General features: G+C 46.1%; 1 protein-coding gene across 1 annotated transcript in view; it reads right to left on the bottom strand.

The window, feature by feature from the left end:
* LOC138638538 (saxiphilin-like) overlaps window positions 1–21,410 on the bottom strand; it is a 117,327-nt gene that overhangs the window by 36,426 nt on the left and 59,491 nt on the right. The window contains exon 14 of the mRNA XM_069727918.1: window positions 4,410–4,451. Within this exon, the coding sequence (XP_069584019.1) occupies window positions 4,410–4,451 (42 nt within the window). The remainder of the gene's footprint in view (window positions 1–4,409; window positions 4,452–21,410) is intronic.

Raw genomic sequence — 21,410 nt, 5'->3', positions numbered from 1 at the left:
AATCTCCCCATCTCTGTAGCAAATTATTCCAACACTTAGATATAATACTGGAAGCTTATCGGAATTTCGGCGGGTTCGCTTGGCTGAACTATGATGAAGCTTTCAGGCACAAATTGTCGGTTCACCCTGAGCTACATTGGGGAGTGAAGGATATCGGTTTGTGGATTAACCTTATGCTTCCACAGAGAAATAGCAATGTGAAACAGACCCCCGCTGGCACTTTGAAGCGGGGCGTTTGTTTTGCTTATAATGATTCCTTTTGCAAATGGAACAATAATTGTAGATTCCGTCACGAATGCTCTTTCTGTGGAAACTCGCACCCAATGGTTAAATGCTTCAAGAAGCAAGCAGCTCAGCAGTCCTCTGTTAAAGAGCACATTACTAAAAGCGCAGACTCCAGTGAGCCTGGCAAACATGTCCCCATGGCTAAGCAAATTTCCAGATCGGGTGATCAGTGAATTGTTGTTTTCTGGTTTTTTAGAAGGGTTTTTTGTACCTCAATTTAAAGGGGAGGGTTGTTTAGTCGTTCCTAATTTACCGTCCTTAAAGGCCAATCAAGATGTTGCTAGGGATAAAATTATCAGTGAAATTCAACTTGGCAGAGTTTCTGGGCCTTTTGAAACACCTCCTTTTGTTAATTTTCGTATATCTCCTTTGGGCTTAGTACCTAAAAAAGATGGGGGCTCTTTTCGTTTGATTCATCACTTATCCCACCCAGCAGGTTCCTCTTTGAATGATGAGGTGGATAAGTCCTTAGTTTCAGTAGCTTACTCTTCTTTTGATTCTGCATTAGAGATCATTAATAAATTTGGCTGCAATGCTTTGATGTCCAAATCGGACATTAAGTCTGCATTTAGACTCCTCCCCGTTCACCCGTCCGGTTTTAACTCTTTAGGTTTTTATTTTGATGACTGTTTCTTTTTCGATAAGTGCCTACCCATGGGTTTTTCTTTGTCCTGTTTTTATTTTGAAAGTTTTTCCTCTTTTCTTCATTGGGTTCTAGAAAATAATTGCAAGGACGCGGGTATTCTCCACTATTTAGACGATTTTTTGTTTATTGGTCCTTTCGGCTCCCCCACATGTGAGAATGCCCTTAACAAATTTATTCAAATGTGCGATTTTTCGGGGTTCCTATTGCTCACGAAAAGACAGTAGGTCCTTCCAGAACAATTGAATTTTTGGGAATCACTTTGGATTCCCAAAAAATGGAGTCTCGCCTTCCTATGGAAAAAGTTTTGAAACTTCGCGTTGCTTTGTCTAAATTTTTGTCAAAAGAGAAGGTGAAGCTTAAAGAGCTTCAGTCATTGCTTGGATTATTGAATTTTGCAGTTCGAGTTATTCCCATTGGTCGGGTTTTTTGCAGAAGTTTATATGATGCCACCAAAGGCGTATCTTCTCCTCATTGTCATATCAGGATTCGTTCTGATCTCAAAGAGGATGCTAGATTATGGCTCACCTTTCTATCGGAATATAATGGCAGATCCTTGTGGCAGTCATCCTTTGTAGCAGCTGATTCTTTTCCGTTGGTTTTTTCTTTTGACAAGCGGCTCGGCGGTAGCATTTTTTGTATTTCTCATTGGACCTCTTTCCAATGGCCTTCAAGCTGGGTATCTGAGCGTTTGGTTTGCAATTCAGCTCTCCTTGAGATTTTTTCTATTTTTGCTGGAATTTACATTTGGGGGTCGCTAATGCAGAACTCTAGAATTTTATTTTTTTCCTCTAACCAGACGGTAGTTTTTGCCATTAATACGTTGTCTTCAAAAAATACTGTTGTAGCTAAGATCTTGAGACAAATGGTGTTCGTATGTCTAAAATGTAATATATGGCTGAAGGCTAATCTAGGTCAGAGTAAATTTTTAGGCTTGACGGACTCTCTGCTTAATCGTCAGTGGTCACATTTTTTTCTACAGGTTCCCAGGGCGGACCCAGAAGCAACCTTCTTATCCCCTGCAATATGGGACGTGATTACAATTTAATACCACATTTTATTAAAAATTCGTTATCTGTGAGATCATGGGCTAACTATTCAGCTGCATGGCGTAAATGGATTAATTTTTGCGATTCGAATTGTTATGACCCATTGGTTCCTAACTCATCAGCAGCATTGAAATTTGCTGCTGACATGGCTCAAATGGGTCTGTCATATTCAGCTATAGCTAAATGCCTGGCTGGGGTTTCTTTTTTCCTCAAACTTTCTGGCAACATTCCATTAACAAGTTTCTTTGCAGTCAAACAGTTTTTGAAGGGCCTCAAAAAGTCCAATTTTATACCTGATGCTAGAAGGCCTATATCTTTAGCTCTACTTAAGGATTTATGCTCTAGCCTCACTTACGTTTGTGTAAATTCTAATGAGGCCCTTTTATTCAGTGCGATTTTTTCTCTGTCCTTTTTTGGTGCGCTTCGCATTGGTGAGGTAGTTTCTGCCAAAAAACTGAACCCTCAGGGCTCATGTTATTAGATGTTCAAATTCACAAAGCCTTTTTAACTCTTTTTATTAGAAAATCTAAGACAGATCAGTTAGGTAGAGGTGCTAGGTTGAAAATTCACTCTGCCTCTGATCCGTCCATTTGCCCTGTGAATTTGATGTCTCATTGGATTAAAACTAGACCTTTAATTGAGGGCCCATTATTTATTCATAGGGATCTATCACCGGTCACAGTATTTCAATTTAATTCTGTTTTAAAAAAATGTCTGTATTTTTTGAATCTGGAGCATCTTAAATTTACTTCCCATTCTTTTAGAATTGGAGCGGCCACCGAGGCCGCTAGGGCCGGAATTTCTGAGTCTGGAATAAAGGAGATGGGTAGATGGAATTCCAAGAGGTTCAAACTGTATATTAGACATGATCTATATGATTATTAATTTTGGTTTTCTTTTAGGTCCGTTAGTAATCTGGATAGTGGGACATTCTTTTATCTTCTGGACCCAGAAGAGGGCTAGTCAGCGAGTTTACTCAGAGAACTTATCTTTTAATCCTTCCAATATTCAGGTTTGGTGGTTTGGAGTTCGAGGTTTAAAATGGTTTTCGGTGGTGGAGCAAGTTAAAAAATGGTTGATTAAGTATCCTCCTGATTTGATTATTTTTCATGTGTCTGGGAATGATCTTGGTAAAATCAGGACTCTTGACTTGTTAGCATCCATGAGATCGGATTTTATTAGTATTAGGCAAATTTTGCCCTTTGTTCTTTTGTTTTTTCCGAGATCATCCCCAGATTATTATGGCATAACAATCATCTTTCTTTTCTTTATAAAATTCGGAGAAGAGTCAACAAATCTATGGAGAAATTCTTTCCTTTAATTTCAGGTTTCTCTTTTAGGCATAGGGAATTGGAAGGTTTTTTACCAGGCCTCTATAGGCCTGATTTGGTTCATTTATCGGATATTGGGTTGGATATTTTTAACCTTGACTTACAGTCAATAATTGAAAAATGGCTGTGTGGTTTTGGGGGGGCCTTGGCTCGCTGAGCTTTGGCCTGGTGGGAAAATCACCCATGTATGGGTGGATTGGTTTATTGGAGTAATATGGAATTTGAGTTTTAATTGAAGTATTTATTTATTGGTATTTATTTATTTAACTTATGTAACCCTGAATAAACTACACGGCCATTTTTATCCAAAATCTTTAGTGTTTGTGTTTTCTTTGTATGAATGGGTTTTGTGAGGCCATGTTAGCCCCCCAGCGTGAACCCAGAAGAAATACAGCGGGGGTCTCATGGCCTCATAGACCCTATAGGTTTTAATATGACAATTTTTCTATGGGTCATTTAGAGGTCAGGTCAGTCAGATGAGGTGAGGAGAAACTGGTTTTATCCAGTTCCTTCTGGTCTGCCTGGCGACCAATTTTAACTGTTTTGATTGGTTATTGATGTGCTGGGCGCCCAGATATTTGTGTATGTTCTGCCTGGCGCCCAATTTTAACTGTTTTGATTGGTTATTGAAGTGCTGGGCGCCCAAATATTTGTGTATAAAAACCCTGGTTTCAGGGGATTTAGTCATTCTGCTGGTGAAGAAGAAAAGAAGAAGCCCGCCCTCCCTCCCCCTTTTTTAATGTTTGTAATGCACTGTTGTGTAGTTTAATTGTGGGAAAATCACCCATGTATGGGTGGATTGGTTTATTGGAGTAATATGGAATTTGAGTTTTAATTGAAGTATTTATTTATTGGTATTTATTTATTTAACTTATGTAACCCTGAATAAACTACACGGCCATTTTTATCCAAAATCTTTAGTGTTTGTGTTTTTTTTGTATGAATGGGTTTTGTGAGGCCATGTTCAGGGCACGCTGATAAATCTGGGAGTGATGTTCTGGTGTAAAGTGTAAGGTTTTATGTCAGTGATATCAGCAGATCTATAACTACAGTATTCACTAGAGCCGGTACTGTACCTATATTATGTATACTGCATGTTACCTGAATATTCTGACCCAGGTATCTGGCACGGGATCAAGTCATCTGCCAAAAAAAAAGAAACAGAAACCATTTTTTACATATAACGTTTTTAAAACAGTATGTACGATATGTTTTAAAATTAACCTCTCAGGAGATTCATGCTGCCATGTATGCTTTACTCCAAAATGCTGCAGTGTTTCAGAGAGAATATCCTTTGAAAAACCTGTGGCTGTCTAGTCCGACATGTAGGTTCCCGGCGGCCTCTTCTTGCCTTGCTCTCCTAAACTGAAAGGTTCATTCTGTATACAGTGATGAAAAAAAATACTTAGTCAGACACCAATTGTGCCAGCTCTCCCACTTAAAAAGATGAGAGAGGCCTGTAATTGACATAATATGTATACCACAACTGTGAAAGTCAAAATTGAATCCAGAAAATCACCTTGTCTAATTTTCAAATTATGTTGGAAAATAAGCATTTGGTCACCTACAAACATGCAAGATTTCTGGCTGTCACAAACCTGTAACTGCTTCTTTAAGAGGCTCCTCTGTCCTCCACTCATTACCTGTAGTAATGGCACCTGTTTGAACTTGTTATCAGTATAAAAGACGCCTGTCCACAACCTCAGTCACACACCAAACTCCACTATGGTGAAGACCAAAGAGATGTCGAAGGACACCAGAAACAAAATTGTAGCCCTGCACCAGGCTGGGAAGACTGAATATGCAATAGGCAAGCAGTTTGGTGTAATGAAATCAACTGTGGGAGCAATAATAAGAAAATGGAAGACATACAAGACAACTGATAATCTCCCTTGATTGGGGGCTCCAGGCAATATCTCACCCTGTGGGGTCAAAATGATCACAAGAACGGTGGGCAAAAATCCCAGAACCACATGTGGGACCTAGTGAATGACCTGCATAGAGCTGGGACCACCGTAACAAAGACTACCATCAGTAACACACTACGCCACCAGGGACTCAGATCTTGCAGTGCCAGACGTGTCCCCCTGCTTCAGCCAGTACATGTCCGGGCCCGTCTGAAGTTTGCTAGAGAGCATTTGGATTATCCAGAAGACTATTGGGAGAATGTCATATGGTCTGATGAAACAAAAGTAGAACTGTTTGGTAGAAGCAAAACTCATCGTGGTTGGAAATGACAGAATGCTGAGTTGCATCCAAAGAACACCATACCTACTGTGAAGCATGGGAGTGATAACATCATGCAATGGGGCTGTTTCTCTGCAAAAGGACCAGGACGACTTATTCATCTACATGAAAAAATGAATGGGGCCATGTATCATGAGATTTTAAGAGCAAACCTCCTTCCATCAGCAAGGGCATTGAAGATGAAATGTGGATGGGTCTTTCAGCATGATAATGATCCAAAGCACACCGGCAAGGCAATAAAGGAGTGGTTTCATAAGAAGCATATGAAGGTCCTGGAGTGGCCTAGCCAGTCCCCAGATCTCAACCCCATAGAAAACATTTGGAGGGAGTTGAAAGTCCATGTTGCCCAGCGACAGGCCCAAAACATCACTGCTCTAGAGGAGATCTGCATGGAGGAATGGGCCAACATACCACCAACAGTGTGTGCCAACCTTGTGAAGAATTACAGAAAACCACTGTCATTTGCAACAAAGGATATATAACAAAATATTGAGATGAACTTTTGTTAATGACCAAATACTAATTTTCCAACATAATTTACAAAAGAAATCTTGCCAAATCAGATAAGGTGATTTTCTGGATTTGTTTTTTTCATTTTGACTCTCATAGTTGTGGTCTACCTATGATGTCAATTACAGGCCTCTCTCATCTTTTGGGAGAACTTGCACAATTGGTCACTGACTAAATACTTTTTTCCCCACTGTAAATACATAGATATGAATATGCAATTTTCACTTTTTGACTTTCGCTACTTTCTTGCCATCTTCTATAACATTTTTATTTTTCCCTTGACATAGCCATATCTGTGCTTGTTTTTTTAGCTGGTTGAGTTGTAATTTTGAAATAGTTTTAACATAAAATGCAAAAAAGTGAAAAAAGTTCCATGTTTGGTGAAATGGTGAAGAAAACGTAATTCATGATTTTTTTGTTGTATTTTTTTATGGTATACATTGAAAAAAAATGTCCACAAAAATTTTACACAGTGTGCTAGGAAGATATAATAAAAGAAGAGAATGGTGCCTCATGTAATAATGTTTAAGGTACCTGGGTGGACAAGGTGCTCCTCACCTTTTCACCTACGGGAAGGAAGTGGTTCTGCTGTTGCTCCTTGTTGTCTAAGCACAAAATTGCTAGTCAAGGACTTATATAGCCGATATTGCTAGTCAAGGACTAATATGGCTGGTATCGCTAGTCAAGGACTAATATGGCCGGTATCGCTAGTCAGGGACTAATATGGCCGGTATCGCTAGTCAAGGACTAATATGGCCAGTGATGCATCCATAATGCATAAATAAATGTATGGTTTTGGAGAAAATATAGTGCTTCAGCACTTCTGGATAGCCTAATATATTGTTTCAGTTGTGTTAGACTCACTGTTGAGATTAGAGATGAGAGAATTTGATCGGAAAAGATCGCCAAGCATAAATTCTGCACGCATATGACACATTTGGATTCGTGATCGGAAACCCCAGCAAAATTTTATACAATCGTTAAAAATTGGTAAAATTGCGGGAAAATATTTGCGTTGCCACAAAAATATTTTCAGCCCTTAAGCAACAATAATTGTGGTGTATCATGAGCGTTTGGCACGTGTTTGATGAAGGGGATGGGGTTTGCAGAGCTCAGAGGTGTGATGTTCTTTCAAGCACAGTACATTAGTAATTTTTCCCCCTAACTTTATGTGTGCACATTGTGGCTAGCCAATCAGGGCACAGGAAATACCCACAAGGTTCTGAAACCACAGCTTGTGTCATTGGCTGCTGAAATCACATGTCCCTCTCTATATAAATATTTGAAGTGGTTATCACGCCATTTTGACACTGATACAGCGCAGAGAGGCTGCTCCTGACGCTGCGACTGTTGCTAGCAAGATTTCAGCTATTTAGGTAGGTGGCTGTATCAGCCAGATAGTGTAGCTAAATAGTGTCCAGTGTGGCTGTAAAATTTACCATCCGGATTTTTTTTTGTGTGGCATTTCTGATGATTCTCAGACAAAGCATGACATTGGTATTGTTCGATAGCTCCGTCGGATCCTCCCATCTTCAGGCCCCCTCCCAAGTACCCAAATAAACCCCAATAAAGACAGGATTCAAAACTTGGATAATAATTGGCCACAGTGGCCCTTTATTATAAACATACAAACATTAACGGTAAAGTAACGTGGGGAGGTCCTTGAAGCTCCAAACTGGTGGTAAAACATAATATATAGAGTGGACATAAAAACCAGACCATAATTTACTCCCAGCCGCAACCACCTGGCTCGGGAGCACCAAAATACCCCGAAGGGCTACCATTGTCCACCTAACACCTGGGAATCCGGCCCACCGTTGCCAAGATCCCCCCAAACCACCAGACCCAAAACCAACTTTACACCAACTGAAGAATCCGTATCCCGACGGATCCCCCAGGCCAATTTAGTACCAACTCCAAGGACCCCTCCCACCGCTACCAGCCACCATGACCCGGAGCAACTTAGCCCCAAAACATTTCAAAGAGAAAACGGAAAGAAAAACAGGGCGGGCGGGCGGGAACTCACTATTGGCCTCCAGAGCGGGAACTGGCCAACCCCACCCCCTACCTAGCCCTATAAACCCCCCCTAATGCATACTATCCCCCTCCCCTAAATATGTTCCCACCCCTTCTATCCTCCCTCTCCAAAACCCCTGTCATGACAGCCTGCACGTACGCTGTCTGGGGGAGGGGACGGCTCGCTCCGGCCTGCTCTTGACATTGGTATTGTTCGATAGCTCCGTCGGATCCTCCCATCTTCAGGCCCCATCCCAAGTACCCAAATAAACCCCAATAAAGACACGATTCAAAACTTGGATAATAATTGGCCACAGTGGCCCTTTATTATAAACATACAAACATTAACGGTAAAGTAACGTGGGGAGGTCCTTGAAGCTCCAAACTGGTGGTAAAACATAATATATAGAGTGGACATAAAAACCAGACCATAATTTACTCCCAGCCGCAACCACCTGGCTCGGGAGCACCAAAATACCCCGAAGGGCTACCATTGTCCACCTAACACCTGGGAATCCGGCCCACCGTTGCCAAGATCCCCCCAAACCACCAGACCCGAAACCAACTTTACACCAACTGAAGAATCCGTATCCCGATGGATCCCCCAGGCCAATTTAGTACCAACTCCAAGGACCCCTCCCACCGCCACAACGAGAGGTACTTGAACACCTCAAGTACCCGAGGCCCCCCCAAACTTGACCGCTATGGCCCTTTCAATACCGCTCTGCAAACCGAGAGCCCACAAATCGATGCCCACCGCATTCAGATGAACACCATCTCCCAGGAGAAATTTATCTCCCCCTTTTTCCAATTCAAAATGACGAATGAACAGACCCCCGTTTCTAACGACAAAACTAGATATAGCCCGATTAACCTTAATTCTGGCTTTATCAATCCTTTCCACAGATCTGGCGTGTCGCCAGCACCTCCTCGGGACGATATCAGACCACACAACTAACAAATCCCGGAAGGACACCCACAGTCTCAGCAGATCGTGTTTTATATCCCGGATCAATTCCCGGCAAGGGCGAACCCCCAAATCGTTGCCCCCCACGTGAAGAACTAAAATGTCAGGAGTTCTGTCCAACCCAATACCCTTATGCACTTCCTGCATAACGCCACTCCAACACAAACCCCTGAAACCCATCCACCTTATCATGGCCACGTCCCTTGAAAACCCGAGCTGACGTCCATCCCGCCGAACATCCGCTCGCCTTGCGCCCCAATAGACGAATGAGTGGCCGACGATCCAAACCAACATGGGGGTTCGACCTAAAAAATACAAACAACTTAAAATCCAAAACAATGACACGACAAAATACAGGTGTACGATCAAAACAAACACAAGGCCTTCATGGTCTAACATAGCTCTTGTAATGCCCAGACTCCCATCTCCCTATCCTCTGAACCACTTCAGGGGCCAAACCCCCCAGAGCGGCTTCAGTCGCGGCCCCAATACGAAATGAGTGCGACGCAAAACGAGAAGCGTCCAACCCCAACTCCGACAAAGCTTTCCGAAAAACGGCAATAAATTGAAATTTGGATAAAAAGGAACCATCCTCGTGGCACAACAAAGGCCCATCCAAAACCGGCCGCAGGCTAGCAAACGCCTGAAAACAACGAACCGGGCACATGAGCGAACCATTGACCGAGCCCAACTCCACCCGTTTTCCTTTTCCCGCCTGGTCAGTCTTAGACCGACGTATCCAGAAATGTAAACGACTCCCAATAAGCACCACATCCTTGGCCCAGAGCCCCCCTCGCCTAAACGTAGTGGGAGACACCAACTCCCCAACCCTCAAGGCCCCAAAAAACGCCAGGGAAAAGGCCAAACAAAAGAGAGCTATCTCAAAATTAGATAAACAAATATCCCTCAAACGCATGCCCACCTGCTCTAACATACCAAAGGAGAATGGGCGCCAAAGATCACCTCGCCCCGCCTTTCTACGAAAACCTTTTATCACCTGCCGTACCAAAAACAACTTCGTCAGATCCTGCAATCCTCGAAGCTGAAAACCGAAAGCCAAAGCCGCCCGAACTCTATCCACCTTTGAAGCCGACCACCCTTCCTCCGCACCGCGTCTTAACCACAACAACAAAGCGCCCAGCTGATCCTCACCCCCATTAGTAGCCCGCAGAACGACATCCAAGATTCCCAATCACACCATACCGACCGATATGCCGACCACGTGCTGGGCGCCAAAGACGCACGAATCAAAGGTCCTGCAGCCCGGATACCACATTCCAAAGCTCCTGTGGGCAGTCCAGACCCGTCTCCTCCGCGTTGGGGGCCAGAGACCGAAACCGTTCCCACTGAAATCGAGACAAAGAGTCAGCCACAGAATTCTCCACTCCAGGTACATGAGACGCCGTAATGTACACATTGATTGACATGCAGAACAACACCAACTGACGGAGAACCCTGATCACCGGAGGAGAAGAGGCCGTCAAACCGTTTATGACACAGACAACCGCCATATTGTCACAATTAAAACGAACCCTCCGATTGCGCAAATCTTCCTTCCACAAGTAGACGGCAACCAGGATAGGAAACATTTCCAACAAAGTGACGTTCTTCACCAACCCGGACGCGAACCACTCATCCGGCCACCTAGTGGCGCACCACCTGCCACCAAAAAAGGCGCCAAAACCAACACCGCCTGGAGCGTCAGTAAACAAGTCCAAATCAGCGTTACCGACTACGTCCTCCATCAACAATGAACCGTGCCAAAAAACTGTCCCACACCTCCAAATCAGCCTTATGCTCGCTAAACAAGCGAACAAAGTGATGCGGGGCCTTAACCCCCGCCGTAGCACCGGCCAGCCTCCTTGAAAAAACCCTCCCCATCGGGATGATCCTGCAGGCAAAATTCAATTTGCCTAGGAGGGACTGAACCTCCCGCAACGGCAACTTCTTTAAGCGACGCGCCCGAGCCACTTCATTTCTCAATCCAACCACCTTCTCTTCAGGCAACCGAAATTCCCAGTTAACGGAATCAATCATAATGCCCAGGAACGAAAGACTCGTGCAAGGCCCCTCGGTTTTTTCCAGCGCCAGGGGGACACCAAAACGTTCCGCTACCCATAACACCGTCCTCAAGACCATGTCACAACTTCCGGACTGACTCGGCCCGATGCACAAAAAGTCATCCAAATAGTGAATGACCGAATCCAGACCTGACACCTCCCGAATGACCCACTCGAGAAAAGAACTAAAAGCCTCAAAGTATGCACAAGACAACGAGCAACCCATCGGCAAACATCTGTCCACGTAAAATCCACCGTTCCAATAACAACCCAACAGCCGCACACTGTCCGGATGGACGGGCAATAAACAAAAAGCTGACTCAATATCAGTCTTAGCTAACAGCGCGCCCCTCCCGCAACTACGCATCCAGCGTGCAGCCTCGTCAAAAGACGTTTAAACCACGGAGCAAAGCTTCGGGTCAATCCCATCGTTCACGGACCTCCCTTTTGGGTAAGACAAATGCTGAATCAACCTGAACTTGTTTGGTTCCTTCTTCGGCACCACACCCAATGGTGAAACTATCAAATCATCTAGCGGCGGAACAGGAAAAGGACCGGACATTCTTCCCAACGAAACCTCCTTATGCAACTTATCCGATACCACCGCCGCGTGCAACTCAGCCGATCTCAAGTTCTTCAAAACCCGAGGGATACCGAAAGTAGGAGCACGTATACGAAAACCATCCCTGAAACCCAGCAACAACAACTCCGCTTTTTCCCTATCCGGAAACCTACTTAGATAGGGGACCATCGCGTCCAGCTTCACTGGCGTCTCCCCCTTTTGAATTACCCTCTGGCTTTCCTATCTTCTTGAAGCACTTGGCGGCTCCATGGGAAGAACCGCTGCAGTGCGAGCACACGTGCTTAAATTTACAAGTAGCTCCGAATTTGCACTGGCCGTCATTAAACTGCCAGCACAAACCGTGCTTCTGACCTCCCGATTGTCCGGACTGAACCCCCGACCCTGAAAAACTTCCCTGCGATTCGGAGTGGCCGGCGGTCCCGGCCCCGCCTTGAAAGGAATGGCCGAATTTCGTCGGCGCCATAACCCGCAGCCACAAACCGATGTCCTTCTGATCCCAGCGAATCGAAGGACGGACCGCCTTCCTCTGTCTAAACTGCTCGTCATACCGGAGCCAAGCTTGGCCCCCGTATGCCCTATGCGCCTCGCCTATCAAGTCCATGTAACAAAACAATGCGGAACAGTTTTCAGGAGCCTTCTCGCCAACCACGCTTGCCAAAATCGCAAATGCTTGCAGCCAATTCACGAACGTCTGAGGAATAAGCCGCAGTCGTCCCGCTCATCCAGCTGACGTCCGCCGCCGATCTTCTATGTGGCACGTCCGGAATCAGAGGCCCGGCCTGTGATGATGCCCCGTCCTGGCCTGTTGTCGATAGCCCCGATGCGGCCCTGCCTGGAGGCACCGCTGTAGCTGGCGGCAGCCGGCCCTCTGCCGGGATTCCTTCCATATCCAGCTGACCGCGTAGGGGAAGGTCCGGGGTCCCTGGTTGGGCATGGCAGTACCGCAAGTCCGGCGGCACTGCCTGCCGCTGCAGCCACAGGAGCTCTCCCCCGTTGTCCGGCGGCAGGCGGCCCTCTGCCGGGACTCCTACCATAACCCGTTGACCGCGTAGGGGAAGGTCCGGGATCCCTGGTTGGGCATGGCAGTACCGCAAGTCCGGCGGCGCTGCCTGCCGCTGCAGCCGCAGGAGCTCTCCCACGTTGTCTGGGACGAGCCGGTGAAGCAGGCCGCCGGGCAGTGCCATTACCGTGGCGCCCCGCTGTGACGTCAGCGGAAGTAGAAGAAGATCCGGTGCGTGGAGGCCCCGCCCCCCGCAGCGATGGAGGAGAAGGCCTATCCACCGCCGCAGGCCCCAACGCGGCAGATGGATTCCTCCCGGACCGGGCCCTGCTTGGACGCTTGCTGGCAGGAGCTCGGTCCGGAGGGTCCCTGGAGGGGCTCCGACGCCGTCGCTGAGGCTGGGGCACGTCGGGGGAAAAACGCTCCGGTGGCCTGACTCGCCGGGAGCGCCGCACGCCTGCCGACGCCGCCGGGACATCCCCGCTGCCTCCGCCCAGAATGCCGGTCACCTGGGCTTCCAGCCAGCCAGGAGGCTGGTTCGCGGCCGCCGCACGCAGCCTCTGCAGCACCTGTTCAACGGCCGACATGGTAGGTCCTCACTATTGGCCTCCAGAGCGGGAACTGGCCAACCCCACCCCCTACCTAGCCCTATAAACCCCCCCTAATGCATACTATCCCCCTCCCCTAAATATGTTCCCACCCCTTCTATCCTCCCTCTCCAAAACCCCTGTCATGACGGCCTGCACGTACGCCGTCTGGGGGGAGGGGACGGCTCGCTCCGGCCTGCTCTTGCAGGGCACATGTCCTACAAGTGTGTTGTGCACCGATTCTATAGTGTTCCATGCAGTAGTATAGCATTCTAAATTATATTATTTCAGTAGCTAAATGTGGAAAAGATTGCTGTATCCCACATTTTAGCTAGTAAGATAGGTGGTTGTATATCACTCAGATAATGTAGGTAGCTAGTGTCCTGTATGGCTATTAAATTTACCTTCCAGCACTTTTTCTTTTTTGGCCATACTGAGGTGCACAAACAAATCCAGCACTGCTTCTATTGTGATCGATGCACGAGTATAGCATTCTAATTCATATGTAGCTAGTGAAAAATTGTAATTTAGTGCTGTAGTGAAATAAAACCGTCTGCAGACCTAAGGCACATTAAAAAAATGTATAATTTTTTCTGTTGATAAGTGTGAAACAGCATGCTGTATCCCACGTAGTGATTTTGTGGCGGTGATATCAACCTATCTGCAGACCTAAGGCACATTAAAAAAAATTATAATTTTTCAGTTGCAAAAAGCTAGACATCCCACTGTATCACACTTTGTCATTTGTTTGGATTGAAATTAAGCTGTAGAGGCCTGATCCAGAGACCACAAACAAATTCTTCTGTTATTATCGCCATACAGTACAGGACCTGACTTGAAAAATAGTTTGTAGGTAGCATCTAGTGTGTTATAGAGGCCTCATCCTTGGTTCAAAAACATTTTTTTTCTGTGACTAAGACGATACAGCACACCATATTTGAACTTTGAATTTACTGTTGCTGCAATTCTGCTGTTTGCGGAGGTGGTACAGAGTTTAAAATCTAAATTTTGGTTGTTAACACTGTGCTCCTACCACAGTACCTGAGCAATATGACTGGGAAAAAGTGAGGCCATGGTGGAAGGGGAATTAGGCTTGGTATTCAAGGTGTACATGGGGTAGGTGGTAATGTTTGTGGTACACCTTGTCGATGAGGCCCAGAAAGAGCACATACTCGAGTGGATGGTAAGTGCAGCTTCAAGTGGCCTTTCCTTCTCTTCCTCCACCTCAACATCACACCCTATACAGTCCACAGATGTGGCACCCAAATTACCCTTGCTTCCTCCCGTGTCCCAACTCTCCATATTTGCAACTGAGTATACGAAACCACAGATGGGTGAGTCTGAACAACTGTTCTATGCCATGTTCATCAGAAGTGTAAGCAAAAGCTTCTCAGAGTCAAGAAGAGAGAATAGAAAATCTGCAGTGATGCCCAAATTTTTTTTAGCTTGGATCCGATGCAGGAAGAAGTATGGTCCCAACAGCATTCTGACCCTCATCATCAGATGTTAAACCCTGGGGGAGGTGATCCTGATGAGATTCAGCTATCTGAAGCTCACGCACTGTGCTGTCAGGGCAAGAAGAGGAGGATGGTAACACCAATGGCAAGGAATGATGAGGACACAGAGGACACAGAGGATGATGATGAGGTGTTAGGTCCCAGTTTGCGTGAACATAGAGGCACACAGATGAGTAGGTAATCTGAGGAGGAAAACGAGGAGGTTACGTTGCGCCATATGTCGCAGACACGTAGTGATGCAGCCACGACGAGCGATACATCGTCAGCCACAACTGTGCTGCTGACCAGCATCATCTGTGGGTCCATAGCTCACAGGGACGGCAAGGGTTGCCTAGCCTGGGCCTTTTTTGACACTGCAAAGACTGAGCCCACTCACATAATCTGCCAACTTTGCAAAAAAAAGTCGAGGAAAAAAGTGCAATAATTTGACTAATACATGCATGAACCTTCACATGCACAATCAACATGCATTAGTGTGGGAATACTACTGCCCAAAAATGTGGACCAGCGGACATCAACCACCATCAGCCGCACCATCAATCGCATCTGCTGCTTCTGCTGCTTCTTCCTCCTCTGTTACCGTGCCAACTATTGAGATGCAGGTCTTTGACTGCAGAACATCGGGTTCTTTACATGATCAGGTCACGATGACTGAGAGGCCACCTTCAGCTGTAACGGAAGCAGACATGTCTGCTATTTTTGACCAATCTCAGAGAATGATCGCACCACAAGTTTCTCAATCCACAGTAACATCGCCGCCTGCCCCTCTCTCACTCTCCAGCAGTTTGTCCAGTTCACCGTACTCAGCCCTCTCACAGCACTGCAGCCAGCCCACGGATCCGCAGTTGTGGTCACGGAAAAGATTGTTTCCTTCTATGCATGACAAAGCTAAGAGGTTGAACTCCACCATCTCCAATTTGTTGGCCACGGAAATGCTGCCTTTCCGCCTGGTTGATACCAACGGTTTCCAAAAGCTGAAGGCCATCGCACTCCCCCAGTACCAATTACCCAGTCACCATTACTTTTGTAAGAAAGCTGTGCCTGCGCTACACCATCATGTAGCAGACAACATCACCCGTTCCTTGACAAAATCTCTGTCTGCCAGGGTGCATTTCACCACAGGCACTTGGACGAGTAAGCATGGCCAAGGGCGTTATATCTCGCTGACTGGGCACTGGGTGACTTTGGTGACTGTGGGGACAAGCGCTGCTTCACAAGTTTTGGAATCCCCAAGGCTTGCAGGCCAAACCTCTACATTTAACACTTCCTCAACTGCTTCTGCCTCCACTATCTCCTCTAGGGCCTCCACCTACACCCTCAACCTCTGCCATCACGAGACATGCATTCCAACAGTGCATAGCAAACCCCCACCACCTCTGCACTGAGCAGCCAGGGCTCACCGCAATCAGGCAGTCTTAAAATTGCTATGCCTTGAAGATCGCAGTCATACAGCTGAAGAGTTGTGGACAACTCTCCTGGCTGAATATGATTAATGGCTGTATCCGCTGAACCTGCATTCAGGGAAAGCCATGTCTGATAACAGTGCCAACCTGGTGGCGGCCTGTTGTGAATTCCGCTCTTGGGCTCCCTCCGGTGATTGTAAGTAGCATTTTTGGGAGTTCTGCTCTTGGGCTCCCTCCTGTGGTTTTGAGTGGTATGGCTGCTTCTTGGATTTAGCTTCAGCAGCTGTTTTCACTGATCGTCTTTCTGGCTCGGCTATATTAGTCTGGCCTTATCCCTCATTCAATGCCAGTTGTCAATTGTTCCTGCCTGGAGTCATTGCTCTTAGGACTTTCCTGACACTCTGACCAGTTCATCAAAGCTAAGTCCTTGCTTGTCCCTTTGCGGTTCACTTGTTGTGGACTTTGTTGTTCAGTACTTTCTTTGTTTTTGTTCATTTGTCCAGCTTTTCAGTATGGATCTATTCAGCTAAGCTGGAAGCTCTGGGCAGCAGAGTTTGCCCCCCACACCTTTAGTCAGGTGTGGAGATTTTTGCATTTCTCTGCGGTGGACTGTTTCTAGTTTTTATTACTGACCGCACAGCGTTCTGTCCTGTACTATTTCTATTTAGCTAGAAGTGGCCTCCTGTGCTAAATCTTGTTTCATACTATGTATGTCATTTCCTTCTCCTCTCACAGTCATTATTTGTGGGGGGCTAATCTATCCTTTGGGGATTTTCTCTGAGGCAAGATAGTTTTCCTGCTTCTATCTTTAGGGGTAGTTAGCTCTTAGGCTGTGACGAGATGCCTAGGCAGAGTTAGGAGCATTCCACGGCTACTTCTAGTGTTGAGCTTAGGGACTGCAGTCAGTATAGTTGCCACCTGCTCAGAGCTAGACGCATGTCGCTCCTTAATCACCAGATCATAACAGTACAACTGGCCAAAAATGAGCTGAATGCCTCTCAAAAGAAGGAAGAGAAAAAGAGTTCTGAGCCATTTTTTTTTCTTTAGTTTGTTTTGTCTTTTTCCTTCCTCTTGATCTCTGGGTGATTCGGGATTTGGATGGAGGCATGGATGTTCAGGGTTTGTTTTCTCGTGTGGATCAGCTTGCTGCAAGAGTACAGAGTATTCAAGATTATGTGGTTCAGACTCCGGCCTTAGAGCCTAGAATTCCTACTCCGGATTTGTTTTACGGGGATAGATCTAAGTTTTTGAACTTTAATAATAACTGCAAATTGTTTTTTGCTCTGAAACCCCGTTCCTCTGGTGACCCCATTCAGCAAGTAAAGATAGTTATTTCTCTACTGCGTGGCGACCCTCAGGACTGGGCATTCTCACTTGAGTCAGGGAATCCGGCATTGCTTAATGTAGATGCATTTTTTCAATCGCTCGGATTATTGTATGACGAACCTAACTCTGTAGAGCATGCTGAGAAAACGCTGTTGGCCCTGTGTCAGGGTCAGGAAGCGGCAGAATTATACTGCCAGAAATTTAGAAAATGGTCTGTGCTCACTAAATGGAATGAGGATGCTCTGGCAGCAATTTTCAGAAAGGGTCTTTCTGAAGCCCTTAAAGATGTTATGGTGGGGTTTCCCACGCCTGTTGGTTTGAGTGAATCTATGTCTCTGGCCATTCAGATTGATTGGCGCCTGCGCGAACGCAAAGTGGTGCACCATATGGCAGTGTCCTCTGAGCAAAGTCCTGAGCCCATGCAATGTGATAGGATTTTGACTAGAGCGGAACAGAGGGGATACAGACATCAGAATGGGCTGTGTTTTTACTGTGGTGATTCTACTCATGCTATTTCTGATTGCCCTAAGCATATTAAGAGGGTCGCTAGATCTGTTACCATTAGTACTGTGCAGCCTAAGTTTCTCCTATCTGAGACCCTGATTTGCTCATTGTCATCTTTTTCTGTCATGGCATTTGTGGATTCAGGCGCTGCTCTGAACTTAATGGACTTAGAATTCGCTAGGCGCTGTGGTTTTTCTTTGCAGCCTTTGCAGAGTCCCATACCCTTGAGGGGTATTGATGCTACACCATTGGCCAAGAATAAACCTCAGTATTGGACTCAGCTGACTATGTGCATGGCTCCTGCACATCAGGAAGATTGCCGTTTTCTGGTGTTGCATAATTTACATGATGTTGTTGTACTGGGTTTTCCATGGTTACAAGTACACAATCCAGGGCTGGATTGGAAATCAATGTCTGTGACTAGTTGGGGTTGTCAAGGGGTACATAGTGACGTTCATTTGATGTCAATTTCCTCTTCCCCCTCTTCTGATGTTCCTGAATTTTTGTTAGATTTCCAGGATGTATTCGATGAGCCCAAGTCCAGTTCCCTTCCTCCACATAGGGATTGTGATTGTGCTATTGACTTGATTCCTGGCTGTAAGTTCCCTAAGGGCCGACTTTTCAACCTGTCTGTGCCAGAGCATGCCGCCATGCGGAGTTATGTTAAGGAGTCTTTAGAGAAGGGGCATATTCGGCCGTCTTCGTCACCATTGGGAGCGGGATTTTTTTTTGTTGCCAAGAAGGATGGCTCCTTAAGACCCTGTATTGATTATCGCCTTCTTAATAAGATCATGGTCAAATTCCAATACCCTTTACCTTTGCTCTCTGATTTGTTTGCTAGGATTAAGGGGGCTAGTTGGTTTACCAAGATTGACCTTCGAGGGGCATATAATCTTGTTCGTATTAAACAGGGTGACGAATGGAAGACTGCATTTAATACGCCCGAAGGCCATTTTGAATACCTGGTGATGCCTTTCGGGCTTTCTAATGCTCCTTCTGTATTTCAGTCCTTTATGCATGATATTTTCCGCAATTATCTTGACAAATTCTTGATTGTGTATTTGGATGATATTTTGATTTTTTCCGATGATTGGGAGTCTCATGTGAAGCAGGTCAGGATGGTATTCCAGATCCTTCGTGATAATGCTCTATTTGTGAAGGGGTCTAAGTGCCTATTTGGAGTTCAGAAGGTCTCTTTTTTGGGGTTTATTTTTTCTCCTTCGTCTATAGAAATGGATCCTGTTAAGGGCCAAGCCATTCATGACTGGATTCAACTCACATCTTTGAAGAGCCTTCAGAAATTTTTGGGTTTTGCTAATTTTTATCTCCGTTTCATTGCCAACTTCTCTAGTGTGGTTAAACCCCTGACCGATTTGACGAGGAAAGGCGCTGATGTGAATAATTGGTCCTCTGAGGCTGTTGAGGCCTATCAGGAGCTTAAATGCCGATTTACCTCTGCCCCTGTCTTGCGTCAGCCGGATGTTTCTCTTCCTTTTCAAGTTGAGGTTGACGCTTCTGAGATTGGGGCAGGGGCCGTTTTGTCACAGAGGAATTCTGATGGTTCCTTGATGAAGCCATGTGCCTTCTTTTTCCGAAAGTTTTTGCCTGCGGAACGCAATTATGATGTCGGCAATCGGGAGTTGTTGGCTATGAAGTGGGCATTTGAGGAGTGGCGACATTGGCTTGAGGGAGCCAAGCACCGTATTGTGGTCTTGACCGATCATAAGAATTTGATTTACCTTGAGTCGGCCAAGCGGCTGAACCCTAGACAGGCTCGGTGGTCCCTGTTTTTCTCCCGTTTTGATTTTGTGGTCTCATATCTTCCAGGATCTAAGAATGTTAAGGCGGATGCCCTCTCTAGGAGTTTTTTGCCAGATTCTCCGGGAGTCCTTGAGCCAGTTGGCATTCTTAGGGAAGGGGTGATTCTGTCTGCCATCTCCCCTGATTTGCGGCAGGCGCTTCAGGAATTTCAGGCTGATAAACCTGACCGCTGTCCTGTGGGGAAGCTGTTTGTTCCTGATAGATGGACAAGTAAGGTAATTTCTGAAGTCCATTGTTCTGTGTTGGCCGGTCATCCTGGGATTTTTGGTACCAGAGATTTGGTTGCTAGGTCCTTTTGGTGGCCTTCCTTGTCGCGGGATGTGCGTTCTTTTGTGCAGTCCTGTGGGACTTGTGCCCGGGCTAAGCCTTGCTGTTCCCGCGCTAGTGGGTTGCTTTTGCCTTTACCCGTCCCGGAGAGGCCTTGGACGCATATTTCCATGGATTTTATTTCGGATCTTCCTGTGTCCCAGAGGATGTCTGTTATCTGGGTGGTTTGTGACCGGTTCTCTAAAATGGTCCATTTGGTACCTTTGCCTAAATTGCCTTCCTCCTCTGATTTGGTTCCATTGTTTTTTTCAGCATGTGGTTCGTTTGCATGGCATTCCGGAGAATATTGTGTCTGACAGAGGTTCCCAGTTTGTTTCCAGGTTTTGGCGGGCCTTTTGTGCTAGGATGGGTATTGATTTGTCTTTTTCTTCGGCGTTCCATCCTCAGACCAATGGCCAAACTGAGCGAACTAATCAGACCTTGGAAACCTATTTGAGATGCTTTGTGTCTGCTGATCAGGTTGATTGGGTGATTTTCTTGCCGTTGGCCGAGTTTGCCCTTAATAATCGGGCCAGTTCGGCTACTTTGGTTTCGCCTTTCTTTTGTAATTTTGGTTTCCATCCTCGTTTTTCTTCAGGGCAGGTTGAGCCTTCTGATAGTCCTGGTGTAGATTTTGTGATGGACAGGTTACAGCAGATTTGGACTCATGTGGTAGACAATTTGACGTTGTCCCAGGAAAAGGCTCAGCGTTTTGCTAACCGCCATCGGTGTGTTGGTCCTCGGCTTCGTGTGGGGGATTTGGTTTGGTTGTCCTCTCGTCATGTTCCTATGAAAGTTTCTTCCCCTAAGTTCAAGCCTCGGTTTATTGGTCCTTATAAGATTTCTGAGATTATCAATCCTGTGTCTTTTCGTTTGGCCCTTCCAGCCTCTTTTGCCATCCACAATGTTTTCCATAGATCTTTGTTGCGGAGATATGTGGTGCCCGTTGTTCCATCTGTTGATCCTCCTGCCCCGGTGTTGGTTGAGGGGGAGTTGGAATATGTGGTTGAGAAAATTTTGGATTCTCGTTTTTCGAGGCGGAAGCTTCAGGATCTTGTCAAGTGGAAGGGTTATGGCCAGGAGGATAATTCTTGGGTTGTTGCCTCCGATGTTCATGCCGCCGATTTGGTTCGTGCTTTTCATTTGGCTCGTCCTGATTGGCCTGGGGGCTCTGGTGAGGGTTCGGTGACCCCTCCTTTGGGGGGGGACTTGTTGAGAATTCCACTCTTGGGCTCCCTCCGGTGGTTGTAAGTAG

Source organism: Ranitomeya imitator, chromosome 5 (genome assembly GCF_032444005.1).
Source record: "Ranitomeya imitator isolate aRanImi1 chromosome 5, aRanImi1.pri, whole genome shotgun sequence".
Classification (NCBI taxonomy): Eukaryota; Metazoa; Chordata; class Amphibia; order Anura; family Dendrobatidae; genus Ranitomeya; species Ranitomeya imitator.
This window is presented reverse-complemented; position numbering and strand designations above follow the sequence as displayed.